Genomic DNA, 25,633 nt, shown 5'->3' on the forward strand with positions numbered 1-25,633 from the left:
GGGCATAGCGCCTCAGATCTTGATGTGACATACAGCATGGACAGTGCCTAATCCCTTAATCCCTTTCTCCTGGCCAGCTCCCGAAGAGTAATCCCATCAAAAATGACAATAGCCTCTGAATCCTCCTCAAACAGCAGCCACAACAACCTAACTGATTTGTGAAAAGATGGCAAAGGAGGAGGGGAGGGACAGGCAACAGGGAGGTCATTCCGAAGCGCTTTTAATGTGACAGCCATGTTAAACCAGACCGCAGCCACCAGTGACAAAGAGACGAAAAAAAAGCCTGATAACTTTCAACTAACCTAGGATGATTTAGACAAAACAAGATATTGGTGCATGTTTAAATTGCATTCGAAAAACATGACTCCAGATTACGTGATTAGAACTACTCTTCCTCGTCGCCAAGCGATCGGGGAGGGGGGGGGGCGAGGGGGGGGGTCCGCACGGCCTGGATTGCGGGAGCGAGGACTGGTCAGAGGGTCTAGCAGCAGCTGCAGGACAGGGCACCGCGCGGAGTGGGGGGGGGGGGACATGGCGGCGACTGCAAACACTTCACAGGGGCTGCCAGTGCGTTAACCCCTGCGGGCCCGGAGAGCAGAGGAATGCGAGCACAGGCTCCAGGGGCCAGGAGAGCCGCGTCCCGAAGAGGGTTTTCATTCAGTGCATCGCCTCACCAGCAGAGCATTACAGCGACGTCTCAAAGCCCAGCCACAGAAAGGACACTCTGGAGGTTACAGAGCCGGGCACGTTGTAGAACAAAAGAAGAAAAAACAAGCGCACGCGCCTCGCGCTAACGTGGAGAGGAGGAGGCATCAGGGGGAGGGGAGAGAGGAGGGGGCCTGCGACTGTTTCCCTTGCGGGAGCGAGCAGGCACCATATGTTAATTAAAACCAGATGGTTTCAAAGCTCACTCCTGCAAGGGAATCGCCAAACGTGCACGCGTTGCCATTGAAAGCCATGCAACGCGTGCACGTTTTTGGGGCCAAAACTGAATCCATTACTAAAGGTCTTTTTCCTATGCAACGCATGTGCGCTGCATAGGCGAGACCTAAAAAGGAGGGAACAAAACAATCGGGTGAAAAAGGAGGGAAAAAACGGGGCACAGGCACAAAAGGGGAAGGCTAAAGGTAAAGGCACAAATTCAAAGACTGGAAGAAGGAAATACGAGGCACTAGGACAGCAAGTATATGGCTCTTCGGGGGCCTTGCAAGAGTGAGAGCTGGGCCTGGGACCAAGGTCTCTCAAATGTCTTGTGGAACTTGGAGACCATAACTGCTAACCCCGTACAACACTAAGTTAAAGTCACGTGTAAAAGCACTTGACTGTGACTAATGAATTGCACAGGATACAAATATACATTCACAATATCAGATCTGTGTACAAAAGGAAGAGCGGGCAAGCCATCTTGGAAAGAGTGGGAAGAACTTCACAGTTCCAGCAGTGAGGCCAGAACCCAAAAGGAGTAAGTGTACATCAGTACTCCTATCGCTTGTAGGATGGATGGCACCCATTTATTTGCCTATGATTCCGGACTTGGGGGAGCAGGCCAAAAAGGGCAAGTTGGTTCGGTAGTCTCTGCAGTGGCGACTCTGGTGGTGTGCTAATGTGCTACTCTAGGACACATCTAGCATGGACTACACCAGGACGTGGGGACCATATGGGTCACATTGGGTCAATAATAAAGGCAACATTGAGGACAACTTAAGGACAAATCTAATAGTACATTATGTGGAATAGGTAAACGGTCCATTATAAAAATCACTTCTCATACGATGGGCACCAGGTAGCTATCGGATAAGCATAGTTTGAGTCCTGCCAGTCCCTGCAAAATTGACGGGACAGGTAAATGTATCTCTTTGGTTAGCTGGGTTTCTGCATCATATGAATATACTTTGTCATTGAACACTGATTTGTGTATATTTGCCTGTTAAATTGAAATACATTCTGCAAAGCTTGTGGTATAATTGCTGTTCTTGTTTCCCTACCTAGGTTTTTCCCAGCCAGGATGCCCTAGATAGGGCAGATTTCAATGCAGTGGAGTATATTAATTCACTTTTTCCTACAGAACAAGTAAGTTTACCCCTTCTTTATGGTGAGTCTACATTGTGTTAACTGATGCGCATTTGTCATGTCCCTTGCCTCCATAACACACAGGAAATATTATGAGAAAATACAACTGTCAATGTGGGGTACAAAATGACTACCTACCATTAAATTGAGTAATTGTCACATCTGATATTTACAACTCTTGGAAAGGGCAAACATGCATAGGTAAGCGGGACCTTTTGGTCGGTGGATTGTGTACGGTAATGGCGCTCCTGGGAAATACGCAGTGAGTATATACTAGTGTACAATTATGATTGCGGTGCATAAGGGTGGGGAGAGCCACCCTCCTCCCCAATGTGTGGATAACCACTGATAAACCAAAACAACAGTCCCTTGCACACGCCAACAGTATATATTATGTTTCGTTTACAATAATAAAAAACACTCTTGTTCCTCCGTTGAAACAGTCACTTCAGTTTAATCCTGAGATCCGTAGCCAACACGTGTTTCGTTGCGCTTAATTGTTCTGCGCAGCGACTTCTTCAGGGCTCAAATCTCTTTGTATGGATCCTCAGTTCTAGTTGTATTTCCGACCCAGAATGGGTTCTAGTACTCCAGTGATATTTGCACAGTAAAGGGCAACAGTGATTACTGTGACCAAAATGCAGTGTATTCCAGAATTCTTAAGTGTGGCTCTTGTGTGTATAAGTCATAAATCCATCTTGAAGAATGACGACATGTTATAGTAAAACCACTCTTTGGGGGCTGAGTGAGTCCCTCTTGCCAGAAACCAAGTCTTTGCTGGCGTAATCGCAAACTCTCTTTTCAGTAGCAGGGCTGCTTCATGCGTGTATGCATAAGTAAGCACTGTAAATAATACGGGAACTAAATAAAACCAGGTTATTATGGGGCAGAAAGATTGTGGCAAAATCCTTTAGTGTACTATATTTCTTCCAGTGTTGACCAATGTGTTAGGTTAACTGCCCATTAAATGTTCAGAAGAGTATAAAGTACAATTCTATCTGGAGGTGCATTGGTTAGAAGGCTATGTGTTGGGGAACTATAATTTAAATTGTTGAGTACTTTAACTGTTATTGGAAAGATGCCTCCACCTCTTCCTCGACCTTCTCGGATACTTGAAAACACGCAACTGTTCTCCCAATGCTAAAGAAACCCTGTGCGAAGCCTTCTACGCTCCCTAACTACTGACTGATCTCCCTTTTACCGTTCTTGTCCAAGGAAAATCATCAACAGGCACCTCACCGAATACTTCAGGGACCACCAACTCCTAGACAACACTCGGTCTGGTTACAGGCGCAAACACAGCATGGAAACTGCCCTCATCGCTTCAATGGATAACATCTGCATGACTCTGGCCAGACAAAACATGGCAGCCCTCATCCTCCTGCATCTCTCCACACTATTTGACATGGTCACCCACCCCATCCTCATCCATTGCCTACACACCATCGGAATCCAAGGACATGCACTCTGATGGATCTGCTCCATCCTTACTGGAAGGACAAAGTCAGTCAGCCTGGCACTGCACACCTCGGATGCTCGTGACCTTATCCGTGGTGTTCCACAAGGATCATCCCTGATCCTGACCCTCTTCAACTCATACATTATCCATCTAGCCAGCATCATCTGCTCTCTCAATATCAACGTCCTCTCATATGCTGATGACACACAGCTCATTCTCTACCTCATTGACAAGATGCCCAGTACCTGGATCAAATTCAATGCCTGCGTGGCTGACATTGGCCACTGGGTGAAGATTAACGGTCTAAAGCTCAACTCCAACAAGACCGAAATCATGATCTTCGGGAAGAGCACATCACCATGGGACTCAACCTGGTGGCCAGCAGATCTTGGACCGACAACCACCCCCCTCTGCCACGCCAAGAACCTTGGGATCCTCAATGACTGCAAACTTGACATGACTGCCCATGTCAGTGCTGTCACATACTCATGCTTCCAATACCCTGAAGATACTGAGGAAGATTTTCAAAAGACTCCCAATTAGCACCTGAAAAACAATTATGCACGCCCTGCTCACAAGCAAACTGGATTACGAGAGCACCCTCTATGCCAGGATCAATACAAAACTCACCAGAAGGCTACAGACCAGTCCGATCTCTGCAACCTGAATCACTCTCCACCTCCCACACCTCACTTACATCATAACTCACCCGTAAGAGCTCCACTGGCTCTCCATTCGCAAACAAGCAAAATACAGTCTTTTCAACCACACTTTCAAGGCAATACATAACACTGTCCCAGCATATTTCAACAGTCTAATCTGCTTTTACAAACCTTACAGACACCTCCGCTCACCAAGACTCCTACTTTTACAAATCTCACACATACCTAAAACCAGATCCAGTGGTCGAGCCTTCTACATCACTACTGAAGCTTGAAACAACCTGCTGCTACACACAAGAGCCTCCTCCTCACCTCCTCACTTCTTGAATTTTGCGAGAAGGTGAAGACCTGGCTTTTCGAGTAGTCCCAGTAAACCTTAGGTGTGCCTAGACTCACACCAGCACAGTGCCAGGATACCCTCCCAGGTAATAGATTGCTATACAAATCTGCATCACATAACACACCACAACACAACAGTTAATGTTCAGTCGTGGGTGACTTGGAAGAGTGCTTCCAAATGTGGTTGCAGTCTGTCAAAATGATTGTGTCAGGCATTGGAGGTTCTGAATCGCGGGTGTTTGGTGCAAAAGTGTGTCCTTGCTTCATAGGTGTCATTTGCTACCAGAGATTGTATTTAGGTCAGTGGGGTAAGAGGGTGTGTAATGCTTTGTAGGTGAGTCATCCAAGTTTGAACTTAGATCATACTTCAAAAGGAAGTCAATGTACAGCAGAAAAGATGGGGCTATGTGATCATATTTCTTCTTGTGGTGGCGTGTAAGGTGGCTTTCAGAAGATTGTTGTGGTACACTTGCCAGAACTGCATTGCCAAAGTCCACTCTAGACCAAATCAGAGCATGAGTGGCAGATTTGAGTTTGTCAGATGTCAAAAGAGTTTTTTTTTTTTTTTTTAAAGTCAGCAAGTAGGTATTTGCTGCTTTTGTGACTCTATTTCTGTGTGGTGTCATGGCGAGGGATGCACCTAGCTTGAAACCACTACAGGGGAGAGAACAACTAAGAAGTAGGTTAATGCCATACGAACTTTTTGGTCAAAGTTGTTTTTGCGTAATAATTCTATCTTTATTGGGTTGAGCTGAACATAGTTGTTTGTCATCCACGCATAGGAGACTGATGATGTTCTGGATCAAGGAGTTTTTAACCTCTGTGTGTCATCTGCATGCTGGTGAAGTGATACTCCTAGTCCTTTGCATATAGAACCCATCTCTTCAGTGTACAGGTTAAAAAGCATAGGTGCTGAGATTGAACCCTGTGACAGGACAACAGTTTAATTTCGAGTCACATTTTTATTTTTTTCTATACATTTTAATATTGTACAATGTTTATCCTTAATTTCCTGGAAAACAAGGGTGAATATAGTCTTTGGTGACTCGAAATTGCTTCACCTCGAAACTCCTGTAGTTTTGTGTGATTTGAAGTTTGATAAACTTCTTTTGCTTTTTTTCCTGCTAGTTTAGGTCAGGACCACACCTCACACATTACATTTTGGGGAGTTGGAGATGGCTGTGTATGTTGGGACAAATTTGAGTCTGTCTAGGGCTAGATGGTGCATATTTTTCACTGTCTGGAAGGGATCGGGCATCTGAATAGGAATAGTGGGGTTTGTGTTTTTTCTGTGGGTAAAGGGATGCAGTGATGTAGTTTGTCACTTCTAGTTTTCTTTGCATTCTGGGACTTGTAGTTCTGAATTTGTGTGGAAGAAGGAAAACTACAAGTACTAGAATGCAAAGCACAAAACCCCATAAGCACCTTACACGTCACAGTGAATACTCTGAGAACTCTGCTACAATCGGGTAGTTTCAGAAATAATTTTCATCCGTGAAATAGCCCTGCAGTATCCAAGCAAGGTTTTTCTACATGGCACCACTTGGCAACCCAGCCCTTCCATCGGCGGCTTCCTTCATAACGCAGTCCACTGCCAGTGTGATGGAGGCCATGGTCTCATCCACTCCCTTCCCCCATCGTGCGAACTGGCAGAGCCGTCAAACAGAGTCTAAATGAACCCTAAGGCAGCAGTCGCATTCATGTAGTTGTGTGTCTTTTAAGCTCCGGTTTCTGTGTTATTTGTTTTGTACAAATCTCACATTTTTCATTCAGAGCATACCAAATGACAAGTGGCTCGCTGTAATGGTTTCACTACTGTTTGCTTTGAGATCCGATTGCGCTGTAAATTGGAACAGCAAACTGTAAACCGAGATTCCAAGCATTGGCCATTTAACATACAGAAGAAGAAAATACTCTTTCTAGGCACCAACACCGCATCTTCCATCTTTGTTTCACTTGAGTTCTGGTCTGAATCCTTTAAAAGAATGCTTGAATCAAGCAAGCCATGACCAGTTCGTGTGGGACACGGTATTAAGAAACATATTTTTAAATCCACTACACAAACGCTGCAAATTTCAAATAAGATGCTTCAGGAGAAAACCAGGAGTTTTAAAATAGCATATTTTATTATTTAGTTAAAATTCTGATTTCTTAAGTGTAAATACACTATATGGTGGGGGAAGTGGACCAACCTTTTTTATTTAGTACGCTATAGGGAAATTATTTTTTTTCAAATTGGAAATCACTTTCCATGAAAGAAAGGGAAAAAATATGTTTTTCGAACTTAACTTTTCTCGCTCCAGAAAGAGTGTGTAATCAAAATAAGACTGAAGAAAACCAATAGTTTCTTCCTGTAACTGTTTGCATTATGGCCCCAAGCATGAGGCTGAAGGTGGAGATTATGGTTTTGCCTGTTGAGAGGAAAACTGCGAATGTTACTATTCTAAAGTGGTACACTGTGTTCCACATATTTTTTAACTTGTGATGTTAAACCTCAAAAAAGCAAATAGATTCTTGGGTTGACTACGGCCTTCGTGTGTGCAAGTTCAGTCGCTTGGAAGGCAAGATGAGCTTCGCCACGTTTCCAGTCTTGTTTCTAGCTTCCTGGAAACAGGCAGTATGATGTTCAACAAGTTGGAGGGGAATGTCCTCTTATATTACAAGTTATTGGCAGTCGGACAGCAGGTGAACAGCAACCCTGACATCAACTCAGTGCCAGTCAGTACTTCTGCACCTCAAAAATTCAAAATCCCAGCCGAACAAGTTAGAGCAGAGGTTTTCTCCTAATAGAGATTTGTGGAATACTTTGACCTGTTCCCAGGATGCCCTGTGGAGTTTGATATCTACGTGACACTAGCCAGATACAATCTTCAGGGCTGTGCTCAATTGCGAGCCTTGTGTCTTCCCGCAGACAGGCCTGTAAACAAAAGATGCAGAACAGGAAGCAGTGAGGTTGGCATTTTCCTTGGTTTTTGAGTGTTGGCAATGGCCATCTTCCAGCTTGCCTTTCGGGATCTCTAAGGATAACTGAAAGGAATAGCAATACAAACATTCACCTTCATTGAAAAAAAAAAAATAAGCATGAATCAACCATGTTTGCCCCAGACTATTGCACTTAATTTTGAAGGGTAGTTCAGTAGGCATCACACCAGGCGCCCCCCAAAAAAACTATACATGCTGCCGCAAGCCAGGACCTGAACCAAAGGAGTGAGGTGGGTTACCCGTGAGACTAAACCAATTGAGAGCCCAAAAGAAGGTCGCTCTGAACGTAAAAAATAGTTTGACGCTAAGGAGCACAGGATCTGCAGTTTACAGAGCCCCAGTGGTAAAAATGAAGGGTTTCCTCAAGACACGGCAAAAAATGGCATGGATGGGAAAGCTACAAAGATGGCTGGGGACTTGGCACTAAAGAGACTAACAAGGTAGTTGGGGCCTAACTCCGGGGAAAGGCTACCCCCACACACAAAGGGGCGTGGTAAACCACAAAGAACAATCTACGAGCCGTCAGGGTGATTTACGACCCTAGGAGATGCATATGAGCAATAGACAAACCAGTGATATATGGCCAGCCGATGATTTATGGCTGATGATTTATGATAATCAGGCAGAGTGATTTATGACAACAACAAAAATAATGACCGATTGCGGCAGAATGATTTATGACACACGATGATTTATGACCCATGATTTATGATGTCCAACTGACAATGTGTGATACCAATTTGCAATAATGTGTGACAATGATTTATGACCCCGGCCCCAAGAAGGTGTCCAGGGGAGTTGTACAGGTATGACGTATGTAATAAGTAATAAAACTGCGGCCAACAACGACCACCAAATACAACGACTGTTGGCTGTGTTTAGTAATGCAGATACACAAGTATGGTACGGTTCTTGGAATGGGCAGAGTGCGGCCGTTATTGTGTGTGGGCAATAGCCATCTTCCAGCTTGCCTTTCGGGATCTCTAAGGATAACGGAAAGGAATAGCAATGCAAACATTCACCTTAATTGGAAAAAAAATAAGCATGAATCAACCATGTTCGCCCTAGGATATTACACTTAATTTAGAAGGGTAGTTCAGTAGGTATCACACCAGGCACTCCAAAAAAAACTATACATGCTGCCACAAGCCAGGACCTGAACCAGAGGAGTGAGGTGAGTTACCCGTGAGACTAAACCAATTGGGAGCTCAAAAGAAGGTCGCTCTAAATGTAAAAAAATAGTTTGACGCTAAGGAGCACAAGATCTGCAGTTTACAGAGCCCCAGTGGTAAAAATGAAAGGTTTCCTCAGGACACGGCAAAATATGGCATGGATGGGAAAGCTACAAAGATGGCTGGGGACTTGGCACAAAAGAGACTAACAAGGTAGCGAGTTGGGGCCTAACTCTGGGGAAAGGCTACCCCCACATGCAAAGGGGCGTGGTAAACAACAAAGAACAACTACGAGCCGTCAGGGTGATTTACGACCCTAGGAGATGCAAATGAGCAATAGACAAACCAGTGATATATGGCCAGCCGATGATTTATGGCTGATGATTTATGATGATCAGGCAGAGTGATTTATGACAACAAAATAATGACCCATTGCGGCAGAATGATTTATGACACACAATGATTTCTGGCTCAAGATGAATCGTGTGTGATGAAGCTTCAGTGAGGCAGTGTCGAATAACGACTAAAAGTATTAATGACTGCTGGTTGATTCTGAGTGCAGATGACTCAAAGTCGAGACTTTAATGTTCGGTGATGCTCTGCAGAATATGCAAGTGGGTGCAAATTTGTTTTCCTGATACAGTTGTATGTAGGATTACTATGCTTGACTCAAATGTCAACTCAATGGTCTCTTCAGCTCAAACTGGAATTCTTAAGGTTAAGGTGCCAACTGTGAAAGTTGCCAATTTCACGATGCGAGTTCCATTGAATTGATCGTTCTTTAATTGGATTTCTGAGTAGTACTGTCTGTGCACAGGCTCTTCTTAATCCTGTCAGTCCTTGTATCTTCTTAAGAGCAAGATTCACCGAGCCAGGGAAGCATGGACAGCAGTCGGGCTTTTAACAGATCCTCAGTGGCCCATGCCTTTACTACAAGGTGGATCCAAATGACTGTGTAGACCTCGTGGCAGGAAAAGGCATTATTGACTGGAGAAGAGGGCTGAAAAGTGATATGCAAAGGAGATCTGGCTATATCTGTCTCCATTTCCCCAGCAGGCAAGATTTACATTGATCTGTAAATTTGAGAAATCCTATTTTTTTTTTCTCTTCAGTTCCAAGCAGGTTCTCTAATTTCTGTGTTTGCTCAGTGTAAACTAGTTTAGTGTTGGTGGTGATCCTAAACAGTCATAATAAAACTCCCACTCTTCCTGCATATCTTCAAAAAAGTAATGCACTTTGGGTTCTGGTTTTCTATTCTTCCTGGTACTTAAAAACAAAGATAATGAAACCTTGTCTAAGGGCTCTCTTCTGTTGGGCAGTTCCGGACTTCAAAGGAGGAAAACCACTCCTCCAACCCACATTAGGTGTAGAACTCCGAGAAGGAAAGAATGCCAGTAAGTGTCTCTAATCTTCACTCTCTACGGAGTGTTTACTAATATTAGTTGGAAGAAAATGTAAAATGTTCCTGCCAGACTCAGTAGCACATGGTTTCACGCGTCCTTTGCTTTATGTGAGGCCCCTGTGAAGTGGCTACCGGAGAGGTGAGCAATTATCAAGTATAAAGTGAGAGAGCTTTCAGAGAGAAATGTTTGGCATTGGAATATACTACAGCTGAGTATAGGCCAAATATTTCTCAACATATAGGGTAATTGGAATCGAACTTCACCATAGGTTAGCTGCACGCTGCAAATGTTTGTTCTGATCAATCTCCAATCAAATATCTCATTATATTCGATAGATAGCAGTATGTTCCCGAAGTAGTGGCTGCCAGGAAGGTATCCAGTATCCACACATTATGAATAAAAGTATAACAGAAAACAACCGCTCAGGAATGCGCGGAGAAGTCTTAACACTTGTATGTGCACAAATAGCAAGCATTAAAAATATGCTACGCGCGTGTTGCCATATCAACAGTTAAGAGCTTTGCCCCTTGGGCAATTGGCACACGAAATGCTAAATTTTATACATTTTTGGCTCTGCATTTGTGCACTTTTTTGCAATGCAAATGAATGAAGAAAAGATCATGAGGTAGAAATTCAAGCTACAGATAGGCCACATGAGCAGGTGGCGGCTCTTCTCATGGGAGGAAAGCAAGAAGACCTTGAGGAAGTTACAATAAGCTAGAGTAAACCAGTTCACTGATGTCTCTAGTTATCGTTTGGTTGTACCTACTTCAGGACGAGGCTGCGCTTCCGAGGACATTGAAGCTAAATGTGCAGTGTACTGCACAGGATAACGAAATGCAGTGCATTTAAAAAACGCAGAAATGGCCATAATGTTAAGGGCTTTGTGTGCTTTAGGCAAAACCGCAATTGTTGAGACAGACAGATGTATGAAATATCACGTCCTCTAAAGTGATTGGAATAAATCCATCCTTTTATTTCTCTTTCCATATCTGTATTCTTGGCATCTACACAGGAACCCTTCGCCTTACCAGCTATTTTGCAAGAGTGACATTTATAGCGAATTTAGCAAATAAATATGCCTATCCTTTAAATAGGCTTTCACAGATACCGATTCCAAATCATTTTATTTATACATTTACTGGTGATTATCTGAGTAATTCTAAGTGTATTTAGGAAGAAAACCTTATTAGGTTTCTAAACCAAAACGTGAACATATTGTTATAAAATCATCTAAATTTGATATATAACACATCATGGGCCAGATGTACGACCCTTTTTGCGGCCGCAAACGAGATAACCTCCCGTTTGCGGCTGCAAAAAAGGGTAATAGCATGTACAGACCCCTTCCCCTTTGTGAGTATGTTGGAAAATATTTTTTAAGAGCTGGCAGTGGTCCCAGAGACCACTGCCTGCTCTTAAAAAAAAAAATGAAACTAAAAAGTTTCATTTTTCTTTTTTAAATGCAGCTCGTTTTCCTTTGAGGCCTGGGAGGGCCTGTCATTCCCAATGGGCTCGCGAATGGCGAGAGGCTCATTAATATTCATGAGACTCGCATTTTGCAATCCCTTTGGGAATCGCAACAGTGTTAAACACACTGTTGTACATGCAAAATAGCGCCTCGCAAATTGCGAGTCGCAAATGACTCGCAATTTGTGATGCGCTATTTTGCAGGTCGTACATCTGGCCCCATGTTTGCAACGTGAGATCAAAATACAGATGGGAATGTTTAAGAGCAAATGATGATGCTTCCAGTCATTTACTTTCTTTAGCAGAGAAAAAACATGCTTAACTCTTGTTAAAATATCAAGAAACCCGTGCCCCATTGCTTTTACAGCCATCCACACATAACTATCTAACCAGATTTATAAATCACAACCTGTTAGACAGCAAGGTTTCTAACACATTTAAACATGAATAAATCACCCCGGCTACTAAAGCCCATCCTAGATTTCTAATTCCACTGATCATTACCACCTTTTACGAAAACTGTGTGGGTCTTTAGAATATATGGAAAATATAATCTCTAACCAATTTCGAGAGCACTTGCAGTCAAAGGCTACCCCCTCACCCCATTTGGGTTTAAATCCAAAGGCGGAACAGAAACAGCACTGGTTAATTTGTGGAATTATTCGAAATTGTGTATGAAGGGTCACTCAGCATGCAGATTTTACTAGACTTGGCTCCATGGACAACAATAATCCCACTTGCAGACTCCAAATGGTGCACACCACCTCTACCATAAAGTTTAATTCCTTTCTGTAAGAACGTTTGCAGTGTGAGACCGAGTCACCTACACTCACACCTGTGGAGGTCCTCACAAAACCAGCATTAGAACTATTCAGCTCCTACCTCTTCCACTTTGGCTCTTGTGCAAATGACACACAGATCGAAGTCACAGGTCATTTTTTCAAAGCAGTCTTAAATTGAAAGCCTGAAAAACGGAAATTAGGTTTTAGACCCAACATTCCTACTCAAAAATATGAACGCTCCCTGCCCACTGTTCGGGATTATTTGGAAAATGCCTATCATACTAAGTGAGAGTTTGCAACTTGTGACTGATGTGGGATGCTGTTTTCAGCCCGAATTCATAAGTGGAAGTTGCTGTGAAAATATAATTTTAACAAATTAGCCCCTAAAAAATCTCTAATTTAGCGCCACTCAATGCCACCTCATGGTAGTAGCTGTCATTGGCGCAGGACTGAAGTCCTGCAATTAACTGTGCCACCGATTACTAGCCTGTCAAATCAAATGACTTCGAGGTGCAGAACACAGCAAGGAGTCTTATCTTTGGCATAGAGAAAAAGAAGCCTACATAGAGGAAAAGCAAGCCACCACAGCACATCTCAAAATCTCTCTAAAAGACAGATTCCCATTTAAGATTCTCTGCCTCATGTGTAAGTGCATCGAAGTATTGTTCGCAAATATCTACAGCAAATAACTGGACAATATATCTCATAGGACTAACTTGTTCAGCAGAAGTGTCTTCTTGTAACCCCCAAAACTAGATGCAAACACAGATGTGGCCTACAATTCTCTGAGGCGCGCCATGTCGAGGACAGCCTGCCAAAGTAAATTATCCTTGTCGACTTAGTTATGTAGTTCAGGTCAAGACTTAAGACTCATCTGTTCTAACCAGAAATCATCCCTTTCCCTTTACCGTTCCACTCCAATGTTGTGGGTTGTTTTAGAAATGTACTGGGTTGTGCTTTATGCTGCCTACTTGAAGCACTGTATTTATATAATACATTAGCGAATGCCTGCTGGACATGGAGGGTGTAATAAAGTCACGCAGCCACAACACCACTACGATGAGTCTGATTCTCTATAATCCTGTTCACACAATGTACTGTTGTACTAGCTTTTTTGTCTCACCACTGTTGGTTTGATATCTTTCTTTTCAGTCTTGTTGTATACATTGTAACTGTGGTTGCAATATATGTCATCTGTTGCGTCGGTGCCGCAGCAATTAGATAAACAATTGTAAGAATTTAGCCGATTGGCAAAATTTCCTCTTTGTGGAGGGTATCCTAAAATCATAGTTGATTTCCTTATGTTAATTTCTGGGTTTTGTGGAAGTCAGACCAGCAGCTATCTCCTTTATTTCCCATGCCCTTAACAATTTCAGACCATTTTTATGTACTGACCACCCTCTGTCCTAGAATTTGACCAGTGCTGTTGTACTTCTCCTTACATATATTTATTGTAATGGTCCATTTCCACCAGGCCTCTTCCAAATTTGATAGGCAGTATTGAAGCTCTGCGCCCAACCTGCATGGTGCATTTGACATCCTAATCATTGACGATAAACCCCCACTAATGATCACTGGATGCAGTGAGTTGTGATCATTATTGGGGAGGGGGTTGTGGGGGTATGTGAGTTAATGCAGATGTTAGGTGGGTTTAATAGATGAGCCAGAGGAGATTAGGTATTACTAGGTTGCACAGTATAACTTTGAGAGAAGGTCAGGTTGTGATCTTTGAGATAAAGTGTGGATAATATGCCGAAATACAATAATGGGGATTAGGACAAACATGCTTATGACTTAGGGCAGGCCATAATCAAAAAGAGGAGGCATGCAGCGGGCAGAAAGTAAGGAGTGGGCTATTCAAAGAAGAAAGTAGGGGCAAGGTTTTAAGTAAGGTTAACATTTTCATGCAGAGTTTTAGGGACCTAGAGTAGAATTTTGAGATAGCATGCATGCACTTAAAGGATGCAAAACCATAGAAAGAACCATCATTATGTGCATGTGAGATAGTGCTGTATTAGGCACTTTTGAGTGGCCCTGGAATCAGGCCAACTGTGCCTGTAAAATCTTCTAAAAATTAGACGAGGGGGCTGCTGGAAACCCTGATCTTGCAAAGGAGTTTAGAAGTGATAGTTCGGGGGACTTATTTGAAGAGTCCAGACAGATATTGTATACATCTATTGTTGCTCTCAGGTTGTTATGTGTTTCTTTGAGGGGTGGGACGAAATTTGGTCAACAGTTTTCTTTATGTGGTCAGCCTTTTTGGGGCTATGGAGAGGGGGTGGTTGGAGGGAGGCACAAGATGAGTAGGAGGAACTGTGATAATACTACAGATACCTGGTAGGAAAAAAGTAGAAGTTGAGTATTATCTTTTAACTTAAAGAAGCTCAATATCCTTAACAAAAGTGTGAGGGTGCTTAACTTGCTGAGAGGAAATTAGTCTGACATTTATTGCACCCGAGATACTGATTTTGTAATAGGGGGACAATAGAGACTGAGCTTCTCTGTTGCTTCCCCTTTGCTCTAACAACTCGACGGTATCCACATGTCACCCCCGCCCGATTTGCTTTACTATGGCTCTGCTACCCCTCTCCGTGGCACTTTCTATTTTTATTTATTTTCTTAAATAATTTGCCACTCCAAGATGGTCATCTGTGATCTTGGTCCAAAAAGACATGTAAATCGGTTAGACTGTAAGCGCATGCATGTCCTGTGATGCATTTGTGTACACATCCGTGCATACACGTCCATGCAGTGGCGGCCGCTCCATTTGGGCGTTGGAGCGCCGCCCCACTTCTTTCTCACAGCCGGGAGAAGCAGAAAATAAAATGGTATTTTAAATACCATTTTATTTTCTGCTTTTCCCGGCTGCGAGAAAGCAGACGTCAGGTATATGCTTGGTTGGGGGCAGGTGGGACGGATTGTCTGGTTGGGGCGGGCGTGTGGGTGGGTCGGGGAGGAGTGGCATGCACCACTCTAAGTGCCCAGACTGCTTGGTCGGCCCTGGGGGCCGACCAAAGCAGTCATGCGCGCTCCACATTTTCTCTATGTAGGCTGCATGCAGCCTACATAGAGAAAATGGCATCCCTACTGGTGCCCACCTGGGCGCTGCCCGGGACTCAGCGCCAATCACAACGCTGCTATTGCAGCGTTGTGATTGGATTACAGGAGGGTAGGGAGGCGGGAGCATGCTTCCTGTTGAGGAGCAGCAGAGAGGCGAGCAAACCTAGCCCAGAATCAGAGGCGGGCCGGCAGCATGGAGCCAGCAGGTACGTTTTCAATGTTTTTTTAAAATGTATTTTAACTGCCCCCCCCCCTCGCAGTAACCCCCGCACGAAACCCCCCACCCCTTCCGCGAGTATTGCGAACCCACGACTGTCTGTTTGCTTCGGGCAGAATCTGACACCAACACCTGCCACACTGGAAAATATCTTTGTTGCTTGCAGTTTTGTTTGAATTGCTGCAGGGAAGCCAATGAAAGTTAAATCCATTTACTTTTTTTGTTGCCTCAGCACCATGGAATAGGATCTAGAGATGGCGCAGATAGGAAGCGACACGTGCTGGGCTGTTTGCTGGCTCTTGCCGTTAGGAGTGGTGTATGTATCTGTTTTGCGTGATATAAAGCCATTTCATGGTCCCAGGGTTTAACAAGAGTTAAACAGACTCGGATTCTTCCCTGTGTACAGATAATACACACCATGGGAGTTTTTTACCCCCAAGTTAAAGGCGAACTTGAAAACCACAGCTTAAAATACGTTGTAAGACGATTAACATCCTGCAATGGAACATAGAGATGAACTGCTGGATGCACTGTGGGCACAAACACGTCCATGCTGCGTGGGCCCAAGCACACAGTGTGTTTTCTTGTTCGAATCCTTAATCACAAATATAATGTTCTTCCATATACTGTCACTCCGTGGGAGCCTGGCGATTCAGAGGCGAATGAGTCAAAACCAACATGCGGTGTTTGTACATTTTAAAGAAATTTCATTTGAATAATGGCAATTCAGCTGGGTGGGACGGAGTCATTGTGTGTGTAAATCTTGGTTATAATTGGCTCAAACAGGCAGTGACAAGGTTTGGAGAGGTCAGTGATTAACAGTAATTGGCGGCCATTAACGGTTGTGATCTACTAAGGCATTACACTCAGCCCATGCTGAGCCATGCTGACCTCGATGAGGCTGTGATGTCCTCTTTGATCGTAGCTCTTTGGCCCAGAAGAAGGGGGTCTATTCTTAGCCTCCTAGCCTTGCAGAGGGGACTTGTTACCTTTTGCATCAGTATTTTATCATTATAGGGAGTTATGCTACAAAATATATGCAGTTGTGTAAAATTATCTGTGGACTCGGAAATTCTACCTCTAAATCACGGTGGGAGCAAAAGCCAGGAGATCACACACAAAAGTTGGAGAGGAAAATAATGTTTACTATCAATAGTTATGAAAGAAGCTCTGAAACACGAAGTAACCCAAAGGCTAGGCTACTAACTGCCCCAATCTTTGAGACACCCTTGAGTTTTTAGGCAATTGAGGTATGGTGGTTTTTATGCCTGAACATTCTTGGTTCAAATGTGAACCTGTAGGAGATTCTTAGCCATGCTTGTGTGTTTTTGTTGTGAGAGGGATAGATGCGGTTTATTTCGCAACCTTAATGTATTTAAAAACATGATACATCGCCGTAGAGAAATGACAGCAACATTAACTATCGTAATTGATGTTTTATTTATTTTACTGCCCAGCTTATTTGTACATGGTATGTATTATTTTTAAAGATGAAACATCGGGAATTAAGTAGACTACAGAAATTATTTTGACTCTCATGTCAAACAGAAATATCTTCCTTCTTGGGGAGCGAAGAGGTGCGAAAAGCCCTGTCCAGTGTTTGGAAATACAAGCGATGTGATGCGGGCTCCCGGGAGGGTGCGGAGCGAGACCACAGGTGTGAATGGAATTCAAACAGTGTGAATTTTAGTTTGACTTGTCACTGTGACATGGAGCTAGGAAATAAAAGGCTTGGCTCGCCTTGTGCAGCCTGGCAGATGAGATGTGCGTTTGCTTCCATGTGCCTGTAGTTGGTCTGGGATTCTAGCATGGACGCCTGCTCTGAATTCAGCAGGGCGCTGCAAGATCATTAATATGGGCATGGGCAGTGCATCCGGCGATGTTCATGGGCTCGCTTGTAGTACAATGCTGTGTTTCAATTGTATTTGCAACCGCTGCGTCGTCCTGTGCTGACTGGGATTAAGAGATGATTTTAACAGATGCTGTCGCCGTATTTTGTTATATGCCTGGTTATTGGCTGGCAAATGATATGAGGCGATTTCTGGGTCAAGCGTTTTAAAGCCTGCTTTGATGCTTTTTTAATTGAGATTGATCTGCAACGTTTGCAAATTTAAAATAAAGCATGCATTTCTAAATATTGGAAATCGCGGGGAAGCGATGCAAGTCTATAAGGAGCTGCATGTCCACAGTACAGGAGATATGTTCCGTTTCCTCTGTCACGTGACTCCTGTAGAATTAAAAATAAACTTAACATGCACACACTCTCTTGCTCCATCGTTTGCTAAATACAGTAATAGTGGAATGCAAAGCAGGTTTATCCAGCGGTGCCCCAGACTATGTAAAAGGACGTCTGAGAGGGCATATCTGTATTTGAGACTTGTGGCTGAACTCAATGTAAACAGCGCCTACACATTGAATGAATGAGAATCTTAAATGTTATGCTGCTTGAGTCTGGATCAAATGTATATGAGAATGCAAACATCTGGATGCCACTTGCATTCACAATATGCATGTAATTAGTTGCTTTTTTGACCTTTTTGTTAAACCTACTCTTGTATTTATGTATGGCTGAATCACACTGAGAGTTTAAATCTGCTTGAGATACCTGCTGGCACACATTGTGTATATTTCTCAGAGGTGCGTGGCACTGGAAGGGCCTAGCTTCAGAAACATTTCTATCTATATGTTGTTATATGACATCCCTTTATGAATGTAATAACTGCACTTTCACAATTGCTTTATTAACCTTCTTGCTTCTCAAATTTGCTTGAAAATGCACCATTTACCCACTATTTTCAAAATTTTCTCGTGGGGAACAACCGCCCCCCCCCCCCCCCCCCCCCCCCGAAACACCCTTAAGATGTTGGGGCTAGCTGGCTGCGCTTGCTCGCCATGGTGCACTCCGACAGAAACTTTACGCCTCACCACTTTCAAATGTCACCAGCCACCACTGCGTCCACATATCAAAATCATTGTACATCCACACATCATTGTGCTTTTTTCAGGTTTTTAAAAAAAATTAAATGTGGCTTCTTTTGAAATCCACTGTGGAACTGTGCTTCCAGCTTTCTTACTTTCAGAAGGTTTAAGAATACTTTTGTTCTTCACTCTAGTTAGGTCTCACCTAGAGACGCAGCGCAAAGCGCTGCTCGCTATTGGCGAGATCTATTGTTGCCGACTTGAAGTCGGAAGCGGGACAGGACCTGTGCACGCGCGTCCCGCAAGACATGAGCTGTGAACGCGTACGGCTCGCTGCATTATTACAACTCCTGCTGGCACCATAAGCGTGCACATCTCCTGTCTGTGCGCGCCGCACTTATGTGAACACGTGTGGCCAGCGTGTAATTAAATCTACAATCCCCAGCTGTCCTTGCACCCCATCCAGTGTCAGCCAGTCATGCGCCATCTGCCAACCCCCACCATATTCCTCCATGACTACACACTTCATTTCCTTCCCCCAGCCAGGACTAAGGCATCGCTTCAGAACATTTCAGCCCCTGACGCCCTCTCCATACAGCTACTCTCTCCCCGCATTCCTTACCGTCATTACGCTATGCTTCAGCGCGATGCCCTGCAGTGGTTCCCCAGAGCTCACAGGGTGCTCGGTGTACCTCTCGACCCAGGCGACCGCCGTCACGCTGGCCGTGCTGCCGTAGGAGCGTGTCTTTGAGCTTGCGTCCGGACAGCCGATGTGCACGCTCACGGCGTGCCTACAATGCGCGCATGGCGCGCTTTCACTTTCCCTTGTTTTCCATGTTGATTTCGTTAAGCTTGAGTGCGATGCGTTTTCGTTAAGCTTTCGTGTTTGGACTAGGCAGTTTGATTTGAAATGGCGCAGCCACCCCCGCAGTGCATCTGCAGCGCCCGGCTTCCACTGTCCTGCCAACATGTCTCATGGGGGAATCATACAGCCGATCACAGGCTTTGCCCGGCAATTGGTTGCGACATGTTCCTTCCTCACAGTTCAATAGATCATCGGAGCCCAAAATAGTGAAACCGCATAGTCCCGTCCATAGAGTGCTGGCCGGACAGCCCACCGCCGCCTTGGCAGTAGCTTAGATCGTGCCCAGAGGGTTATATTCTCGGCAGAGGCAGCCACATCAGTCTCACCCCTGGGAGATGCCTCCACCGCATCACCAGTAACAGCAGCTGCACCCCCACTTCCAGGAACCGCCACCCCATTTGGCCAACAACATGCGGCTCTCTGAGACCAAGGGTAACAAGCCAGGCATGTGAACGGCAAGGGGGGCATACCGGTAAAGCCCGTCGCCGCAGCCAAGCGGTTTCCATGTTGTTGTCAAATACCGTGAGCATCGTTCAGATGTGGCTCTTCAACTCCGCTGTGCATGTTATAACTCTGGAAAGCTTCTCAAAATAAGCACTGACTTTTTCCGCTCTTGTGTAGCTCTCATGATGTTCACCCAGTTAACTTCTTCCTCCGGTTCTTTCTTTCCAAATAAGCTACAACCTCACTGTACTTTTCAGCAACCACCTTAGCTGGAGCATTGTTAGGTGCCACTCTAGCTGGTTTCCAAGTACCAGCAGCATTACAATCTATCTATAAATCACTTAGAACAGCATTTAAATCAAACCAAAGCATTTTAGAAATTGTCACCAATTTATGAACCTCTTTGTACCATTTGTCAGATTCCTCTCAGTTTTGGAAAATTAATTCTAAAGGCAAAACGATCACTCCTGTTCCAAGGCACATGCATATAATTCCATCCTAGCACTTCTCTTAAAGGAAATTCTCCCACAGTCTCTGGTTCTGAACCACTGATGACCACCGTTGCTTTCTTTTCTGGCTCTGTACTTGTTTCTTTGTATTAACTTTATTTTCCCTGTATTTCTTCAAGTCTCACCAGTCCTTAGTTTTGTCAACAGAATCTTTAATGTGAGCTTGCAAAGTCACGAAACCTGTTTTTTTGGCTGTTTCACTCAAGTCCATTTGATAGTTTCTCTGTAGATTCTGCCTATATCGACTTTATATTCAGCAGTTAATTCCTTAGGTTTATTATGCACTTCATTCGCACACCTTACTGCTTCTCTGATTATCTAATTTCATCCATGTTACATTAATCTATTTAAATCAATTGTTGCCTTTGAAATTTCTCCAAATTAAATTTTTAAGAGTCCTATATTAATCTTCCTCTCTTTAGGAACGACAATAGATTCAGGAGAGGCAGGAGCAGCAGCAGGCACAGCAGTAGGAACAATAGCAACAGTAGTAATTTCAGGTGGAGTACTTACACCCACTGATGGTCTACTTGCACTTGTTACTGCAAGCACCAACAGTTCTTGCATACTCAACGCGGTGGACCCGAGGCACCCGTGTCGGGGACCAAGGTAGAAAACGCTTATGCTTTTGTGTACAGAGAAGGTCTAGAATTCAAAGGATCATTTGAAGTTATCCTCTTCATCTGAATCTTGTTCTTGATTTCATTAACTATTGCATGAAAAAGTCTCACTCCTTGTACCATATCTTCTCTCCTAAATCTCTCAGCTAATTATTTCACTTGTTCTTTAGCCTCCTTTCTGCGAACCCTAATACTGTTAATTCATTTTCTTTCTTTTCTGTGGCCGTTTCATTCCATTTGATCAATGCCACAAATTGTGTGGGTCTAGGTAGTGGCTTTCTGTCATTCATTGTCTATCTCAGGAAATCTAACTTTCTATTGTTAAATGTACGCTATAAAGGAAACTGCAAGTATTTGTCACCACAGGTATATGCATGCCAATCATGAATCCAGGTACACACATACAGCCATACATCCATTAACATTTTTTGTGCAGGCAAGCCCTCTGGAGGAATCTTCTGTCTGTCCACAGCAGGTACTCTAGGATATTTAGGCTTTTTCAGCATAGCACCCATTATTCCCTCAAAATAATACAAAAGAAAAAAATACACAGAACTAGAGAACGAGCAAGTACCAGTTTCAGCACGTCTGTGCCAAAGGGTACTTTGACACTAACCATCTAATGGCAGTGCAACTCTGTGGTGATGTCTCGCTAATCTCACCATGACTCCTCGGCTGACTAACCAATCGCAGCATGCACAGTTTTTTCCATGAATGGAAAAACCATACACAGCCTTGTTATCACTGAACACACTCACATAAAATGAATCTCCGCTGCTCAACCTAAATAGGAGCAAATAAACAGATTAAACAAAATGAATCTGTACAACAGTAGACCCAAGACGTGTACCTCCGCAGCACCTGTCAAACTAAAGTAGAATCTTTTCCATCGGCAGTCTGCCTCCGATTAGTGTACTCACTACCGTGCACCAAAGAGCAAAATGACACCAACTTAAATTAGGCACTTCTGGAAAGAAAGCTCAATTTAGAAAAATCCCTATCTGTGCGACTGCAGTCCCTCGCAAAACGCACTACCTTTTTGTAGCCAAGTTCAACAACAGTATTTCATGATCTTGGAATACGATGAATCCAATTACCCAATCAACCAATAGGAAAGCCTTAACTTCTTTGAGGCAACTTACAAATATGACAAATCAAAATCACAGCAATTATACCAATAATTAAACCAAGAATCCACATTGCATAGCACACCATAACACTCTCAAACTCAAGAATCACTCAGCTCTATTAACTCAATCCTTTTTGCTCAGGAACAACTGCAGTTGTTTTTTTAGGAGCTCAGCAAAAAATAATACACTAGAAGATCCATTAAGGGAAATCTACTGTGGATTCGGGAATGAAGACAGAAGCCAGACTTGGAATAGGGCAAAAAAGAATCCATAAAAGCCCACCCAATCTCTGAAACATTCTCTTCTGCCACATTTTTGGGTGCGAGGAACCCAAAAATCTTAGACCTCAAATACACCCTAACAGGTGGGTGGATCAGGCATGGTATTAAACCCCAGTTTCACAAGGCAGTGTTCAAAGATAAGGTGCAACACAGCATAGCAAAAATAAAGTCAATGGAGGAGTTACAGACTCAATAAGTGAGTTCTGGGGCAGAACCAAGGACCGGTTTTGCCCTTTTGCCTGGTCTTTGGTTCCTTGAGGTCTGGTTGAGGAAGGACCTGTCCTACCGGTTTGGGCTGGGCTCGACTGTTTCTGTTGGAGCAAGGTTACGACTGATTTGCGTATGGCTGGGTCCAAACTGAGGTGGCATGGTGTGCAAAATAACTATGGATTGGGATACGCCTCCTGTAATTATCAGTTTGTGAGATTCAAGTATTCCATCCATTGCCTTGTTGTTGCAATGAATGTAACAGCAGTAAAGTGCAGTCACTTTACGTGGCCCTTCGGAGCATCTACCTAAACCTATACATATTTGTATTCTCAGGTTCTCGCACTGAATAGGGATGTATGAGAAATGGAGTCCTCATTGAGTCTTTGCATCCTAACAACTTCCTGACCAAATCCATTATTTAACCAACCTATAAATAGAGTTCAACACATATACTACCACACAACTGTTATGATAGTTTAGTGTACTGGCTGTAGAAATGTAAATGTAATTGTCTCCATACAGTGTCAATATATTGTTCTCTGCGTTTATGAGGTTTCAACTGGGCTATTGCAATAGAATCTTTCGTGGCCTACCTATAACTTTACAGAAAAGGTGCAAGCATGGTTAGTTGCTAATCACCATAGGTTTAGCCATGCGCCATCAGATCTCTCCATGGCTGTTCGACACAAAAGAGGTTTTTTTTAGTTTTTATTTTTTTTAAAGAAGCTCTGTATAATTTGTAGGGCCCTTCAGAGTCTGTCTCTTCAGTAATATAACTGTGGTCCTAATGTCAGAAAATAAAAGACGCTCAGCATAAGTCTTCTACCACACCTTGGTACACAAATTAGCTTAGAATTAAAAAATGCCAGTATAAGGTACCAGAGTGTGTTTGGAGACATTCTTATTCTGATCTTGATAGGGTAGTGTATAAATCTGGTAACAAATGCTACCAACACCTCTTAAGGCACACTTCTCTCTTACTCTTTGGAAAGCATTGGATGGGCTCACACCTCCTCCAGAGGACTGTTTGCTGTTATTAAATCATTTCTCCATCCTAAAGCTACTTGTCCTTCCAAAGAGCTTTATACTGCACTTGCTGAGCATTTTTCTAATAGGAGCAACTTCTTCAAACTCCGTTTTGACCCTCACACCCCCAAACCCTCTGACTCACTAGATTTTCTTATTATAGTGTCTACTGCATCTAATGGGTTCTTCTTAGCCAAATTCAGCTCTAGAACTCTGGAGGCAGGCTTCCAAGGTACTCGCTGATATTCAATCTGGATACCTCTCTGCCCCCTGCCCCCTCTTTATTCTTCTGACAGACGTTGCCCTTTAACAGCCCATGGCAATACATGTTTGCTGAAAGGCACTGTCCCTGCTTGCTATAAGGAAATACTGGTACATTCTCTCTTGAAATAAATGTCTGCAGACCCACTGTACTTTGCTAAGTATTGTCCTATTTCAATTCTTCCTCACGCTATTGAACTGGCGGAGTAAGTGTTGAATGAACAACTTTCTCAAATAGAGTTCTCTTCTTGAATCATCTCAATCCAATTTCCAAACTTCTTGCAATACTGAGTAACCACTCCCGACAGCTACAAAGAGCTTTGTATTATTTTGGATCAGAATGACTGCTGCCCTGATTGACTTCCCTGCAGCCTTCAATACTGATTCCCATTCCATTGCTTATGCGAGTGTTTGACTTCAACATCTGCCTTGAAGCTATAAACTTGTTTGCATCGTTTCTTTTTTTAGGTTCCAAGCTGCCCTACGATCTGCTTATTATTCACGATATCTAAATTATCACATGTGCTCCCATCTGAGCCCCACACATTTTAAGAATCAGGTCTGTCCTCACAAACTTTGTCCGACCCTTCGGCCCAGAAATTCTTTCAGATGCAGACAATACTCAAATTATTGTCTCAATCGCTGAGAATCGTGCTGCCACATTACCTCTGGATGTAGTCCAACTGTCTAAAACTGAATAGCTTTAAGTCGGAACTTCATAAGTTTGGCTAGCATTCCACTACCTGGTCATCAGATTGGTGGCCTACGTCCTTAGGTCCCGCCCCTTCGTTCATACATAAGCTAAGGATTTATGAATCACATTTGATACTAATCTCTCCATGCCCAAACAAATTACAGAAGTAATGGCAAGCTGCTTTTCTGCCTTTGGAATGATGACAATTTCATTTTATTTGGCTGCCATCTTAAGTACAGAAGAAGAAATGGGCAAATTATTTCTTGTTTCAATTACTCTGGTGCCTCATATCTAGGCATTTTTCACTATTTGATCCTCTGGCTTCAAGTGACTCAAAACTTAGAAGCTAGACTTATACTCAATCTCCTGGCCAGATCCCACATTTCACATCACCTTCGGGAAGTACACTTGACTGCCATCAAAAAGCGCATTCCCTAAAAGAATCTTGTGTTATGCACATAAAGGCTCCTCGCAAACTGGACCAACCTACCGGAATAAAAGACTGAGACCATACCTCCCTAGTTGGGCTCTACATTCTGCCAAACTCCACCTCTCTTAGTCCCTTGTAGCTCATTAATGAATACCGTGGCCGTCCATATCTGGTGACAGGGCTAACTTTGGATTGTTTGAAAGCATCTGAAAATCTGACTGTTCCTGTAGTCTTAGTTTTACTCATCGTTGGTATGTGTCCTTCTAGCACCAGGGCACTTTTTTAGGTAAGTTCAGATAAATAAGCAAATACACTGCAATATAATGTTCACTTTTGTCATCTGAAGTCTGAAATCTCCAGGAATTTTAAGTTGAGTTAATAAAAAAATAAAAAAAGACCAACACCATTGCAGTCAAATATGTTCAATAACCTGTCTTCTTTGTTTGCTTTCAGTCATTGGCAAACATCGACGACGTTGTGAACAAAATTAGATTGAAAATAAGGTAAGCTTTAAATTGTTTTCATTTTACGCACAAAATTCAACAGAAAAAGAGACTTAAAAGAAAATGCTATTATCTCCAGAGTTAAACTCATGCATCGCATACCAGTAGCTGTTTTTCCCTCTTTG

At 43.4% G+C, this 25,633-nt stretch overlaps 1 protein-coding gene across 1 annotated transcript in view; it reads left to right on the forward strand.

Annotated features, from left to right (window-relative positions):
• Window positions 1-25,633, forward strand: part of VPS53 (VPS53 subunit of GARP complex) — an 898,950-nt gene that overhangs the window by 24,661 nt on the left and 848,656 nt on the right. Inside the window, exons 2-3 of the mRNA XM_085649360.1 lie at window positions 1,990-2,070; window positions 25,459-25,508. Coding sequence (XP_085505486.1) covers window positions 1,990-2,070; window positions 25,459-25,508 — 131 coding nt within the window. The remainder of the gene's footprint in view (window positions 1-1,989; window positions 2,071-25,458; window positions 25,509-25,633) is intronic.

The sequence above is a fragment of the Triturus cristatus genome, chromosome 3_2 (genome assembly GCF_964204655.1).
Source record: "Triturus cristatus chromosome 3_2, aTriCri1.1, whole genome shotgun sequence".
In the NCBI taxonomy this organism is placed as follows: Eukaryota; Metazoa; Chordata; class Amphibia; order Caudata; family Salamandridae; genus Triturus; species Triturus cristatus.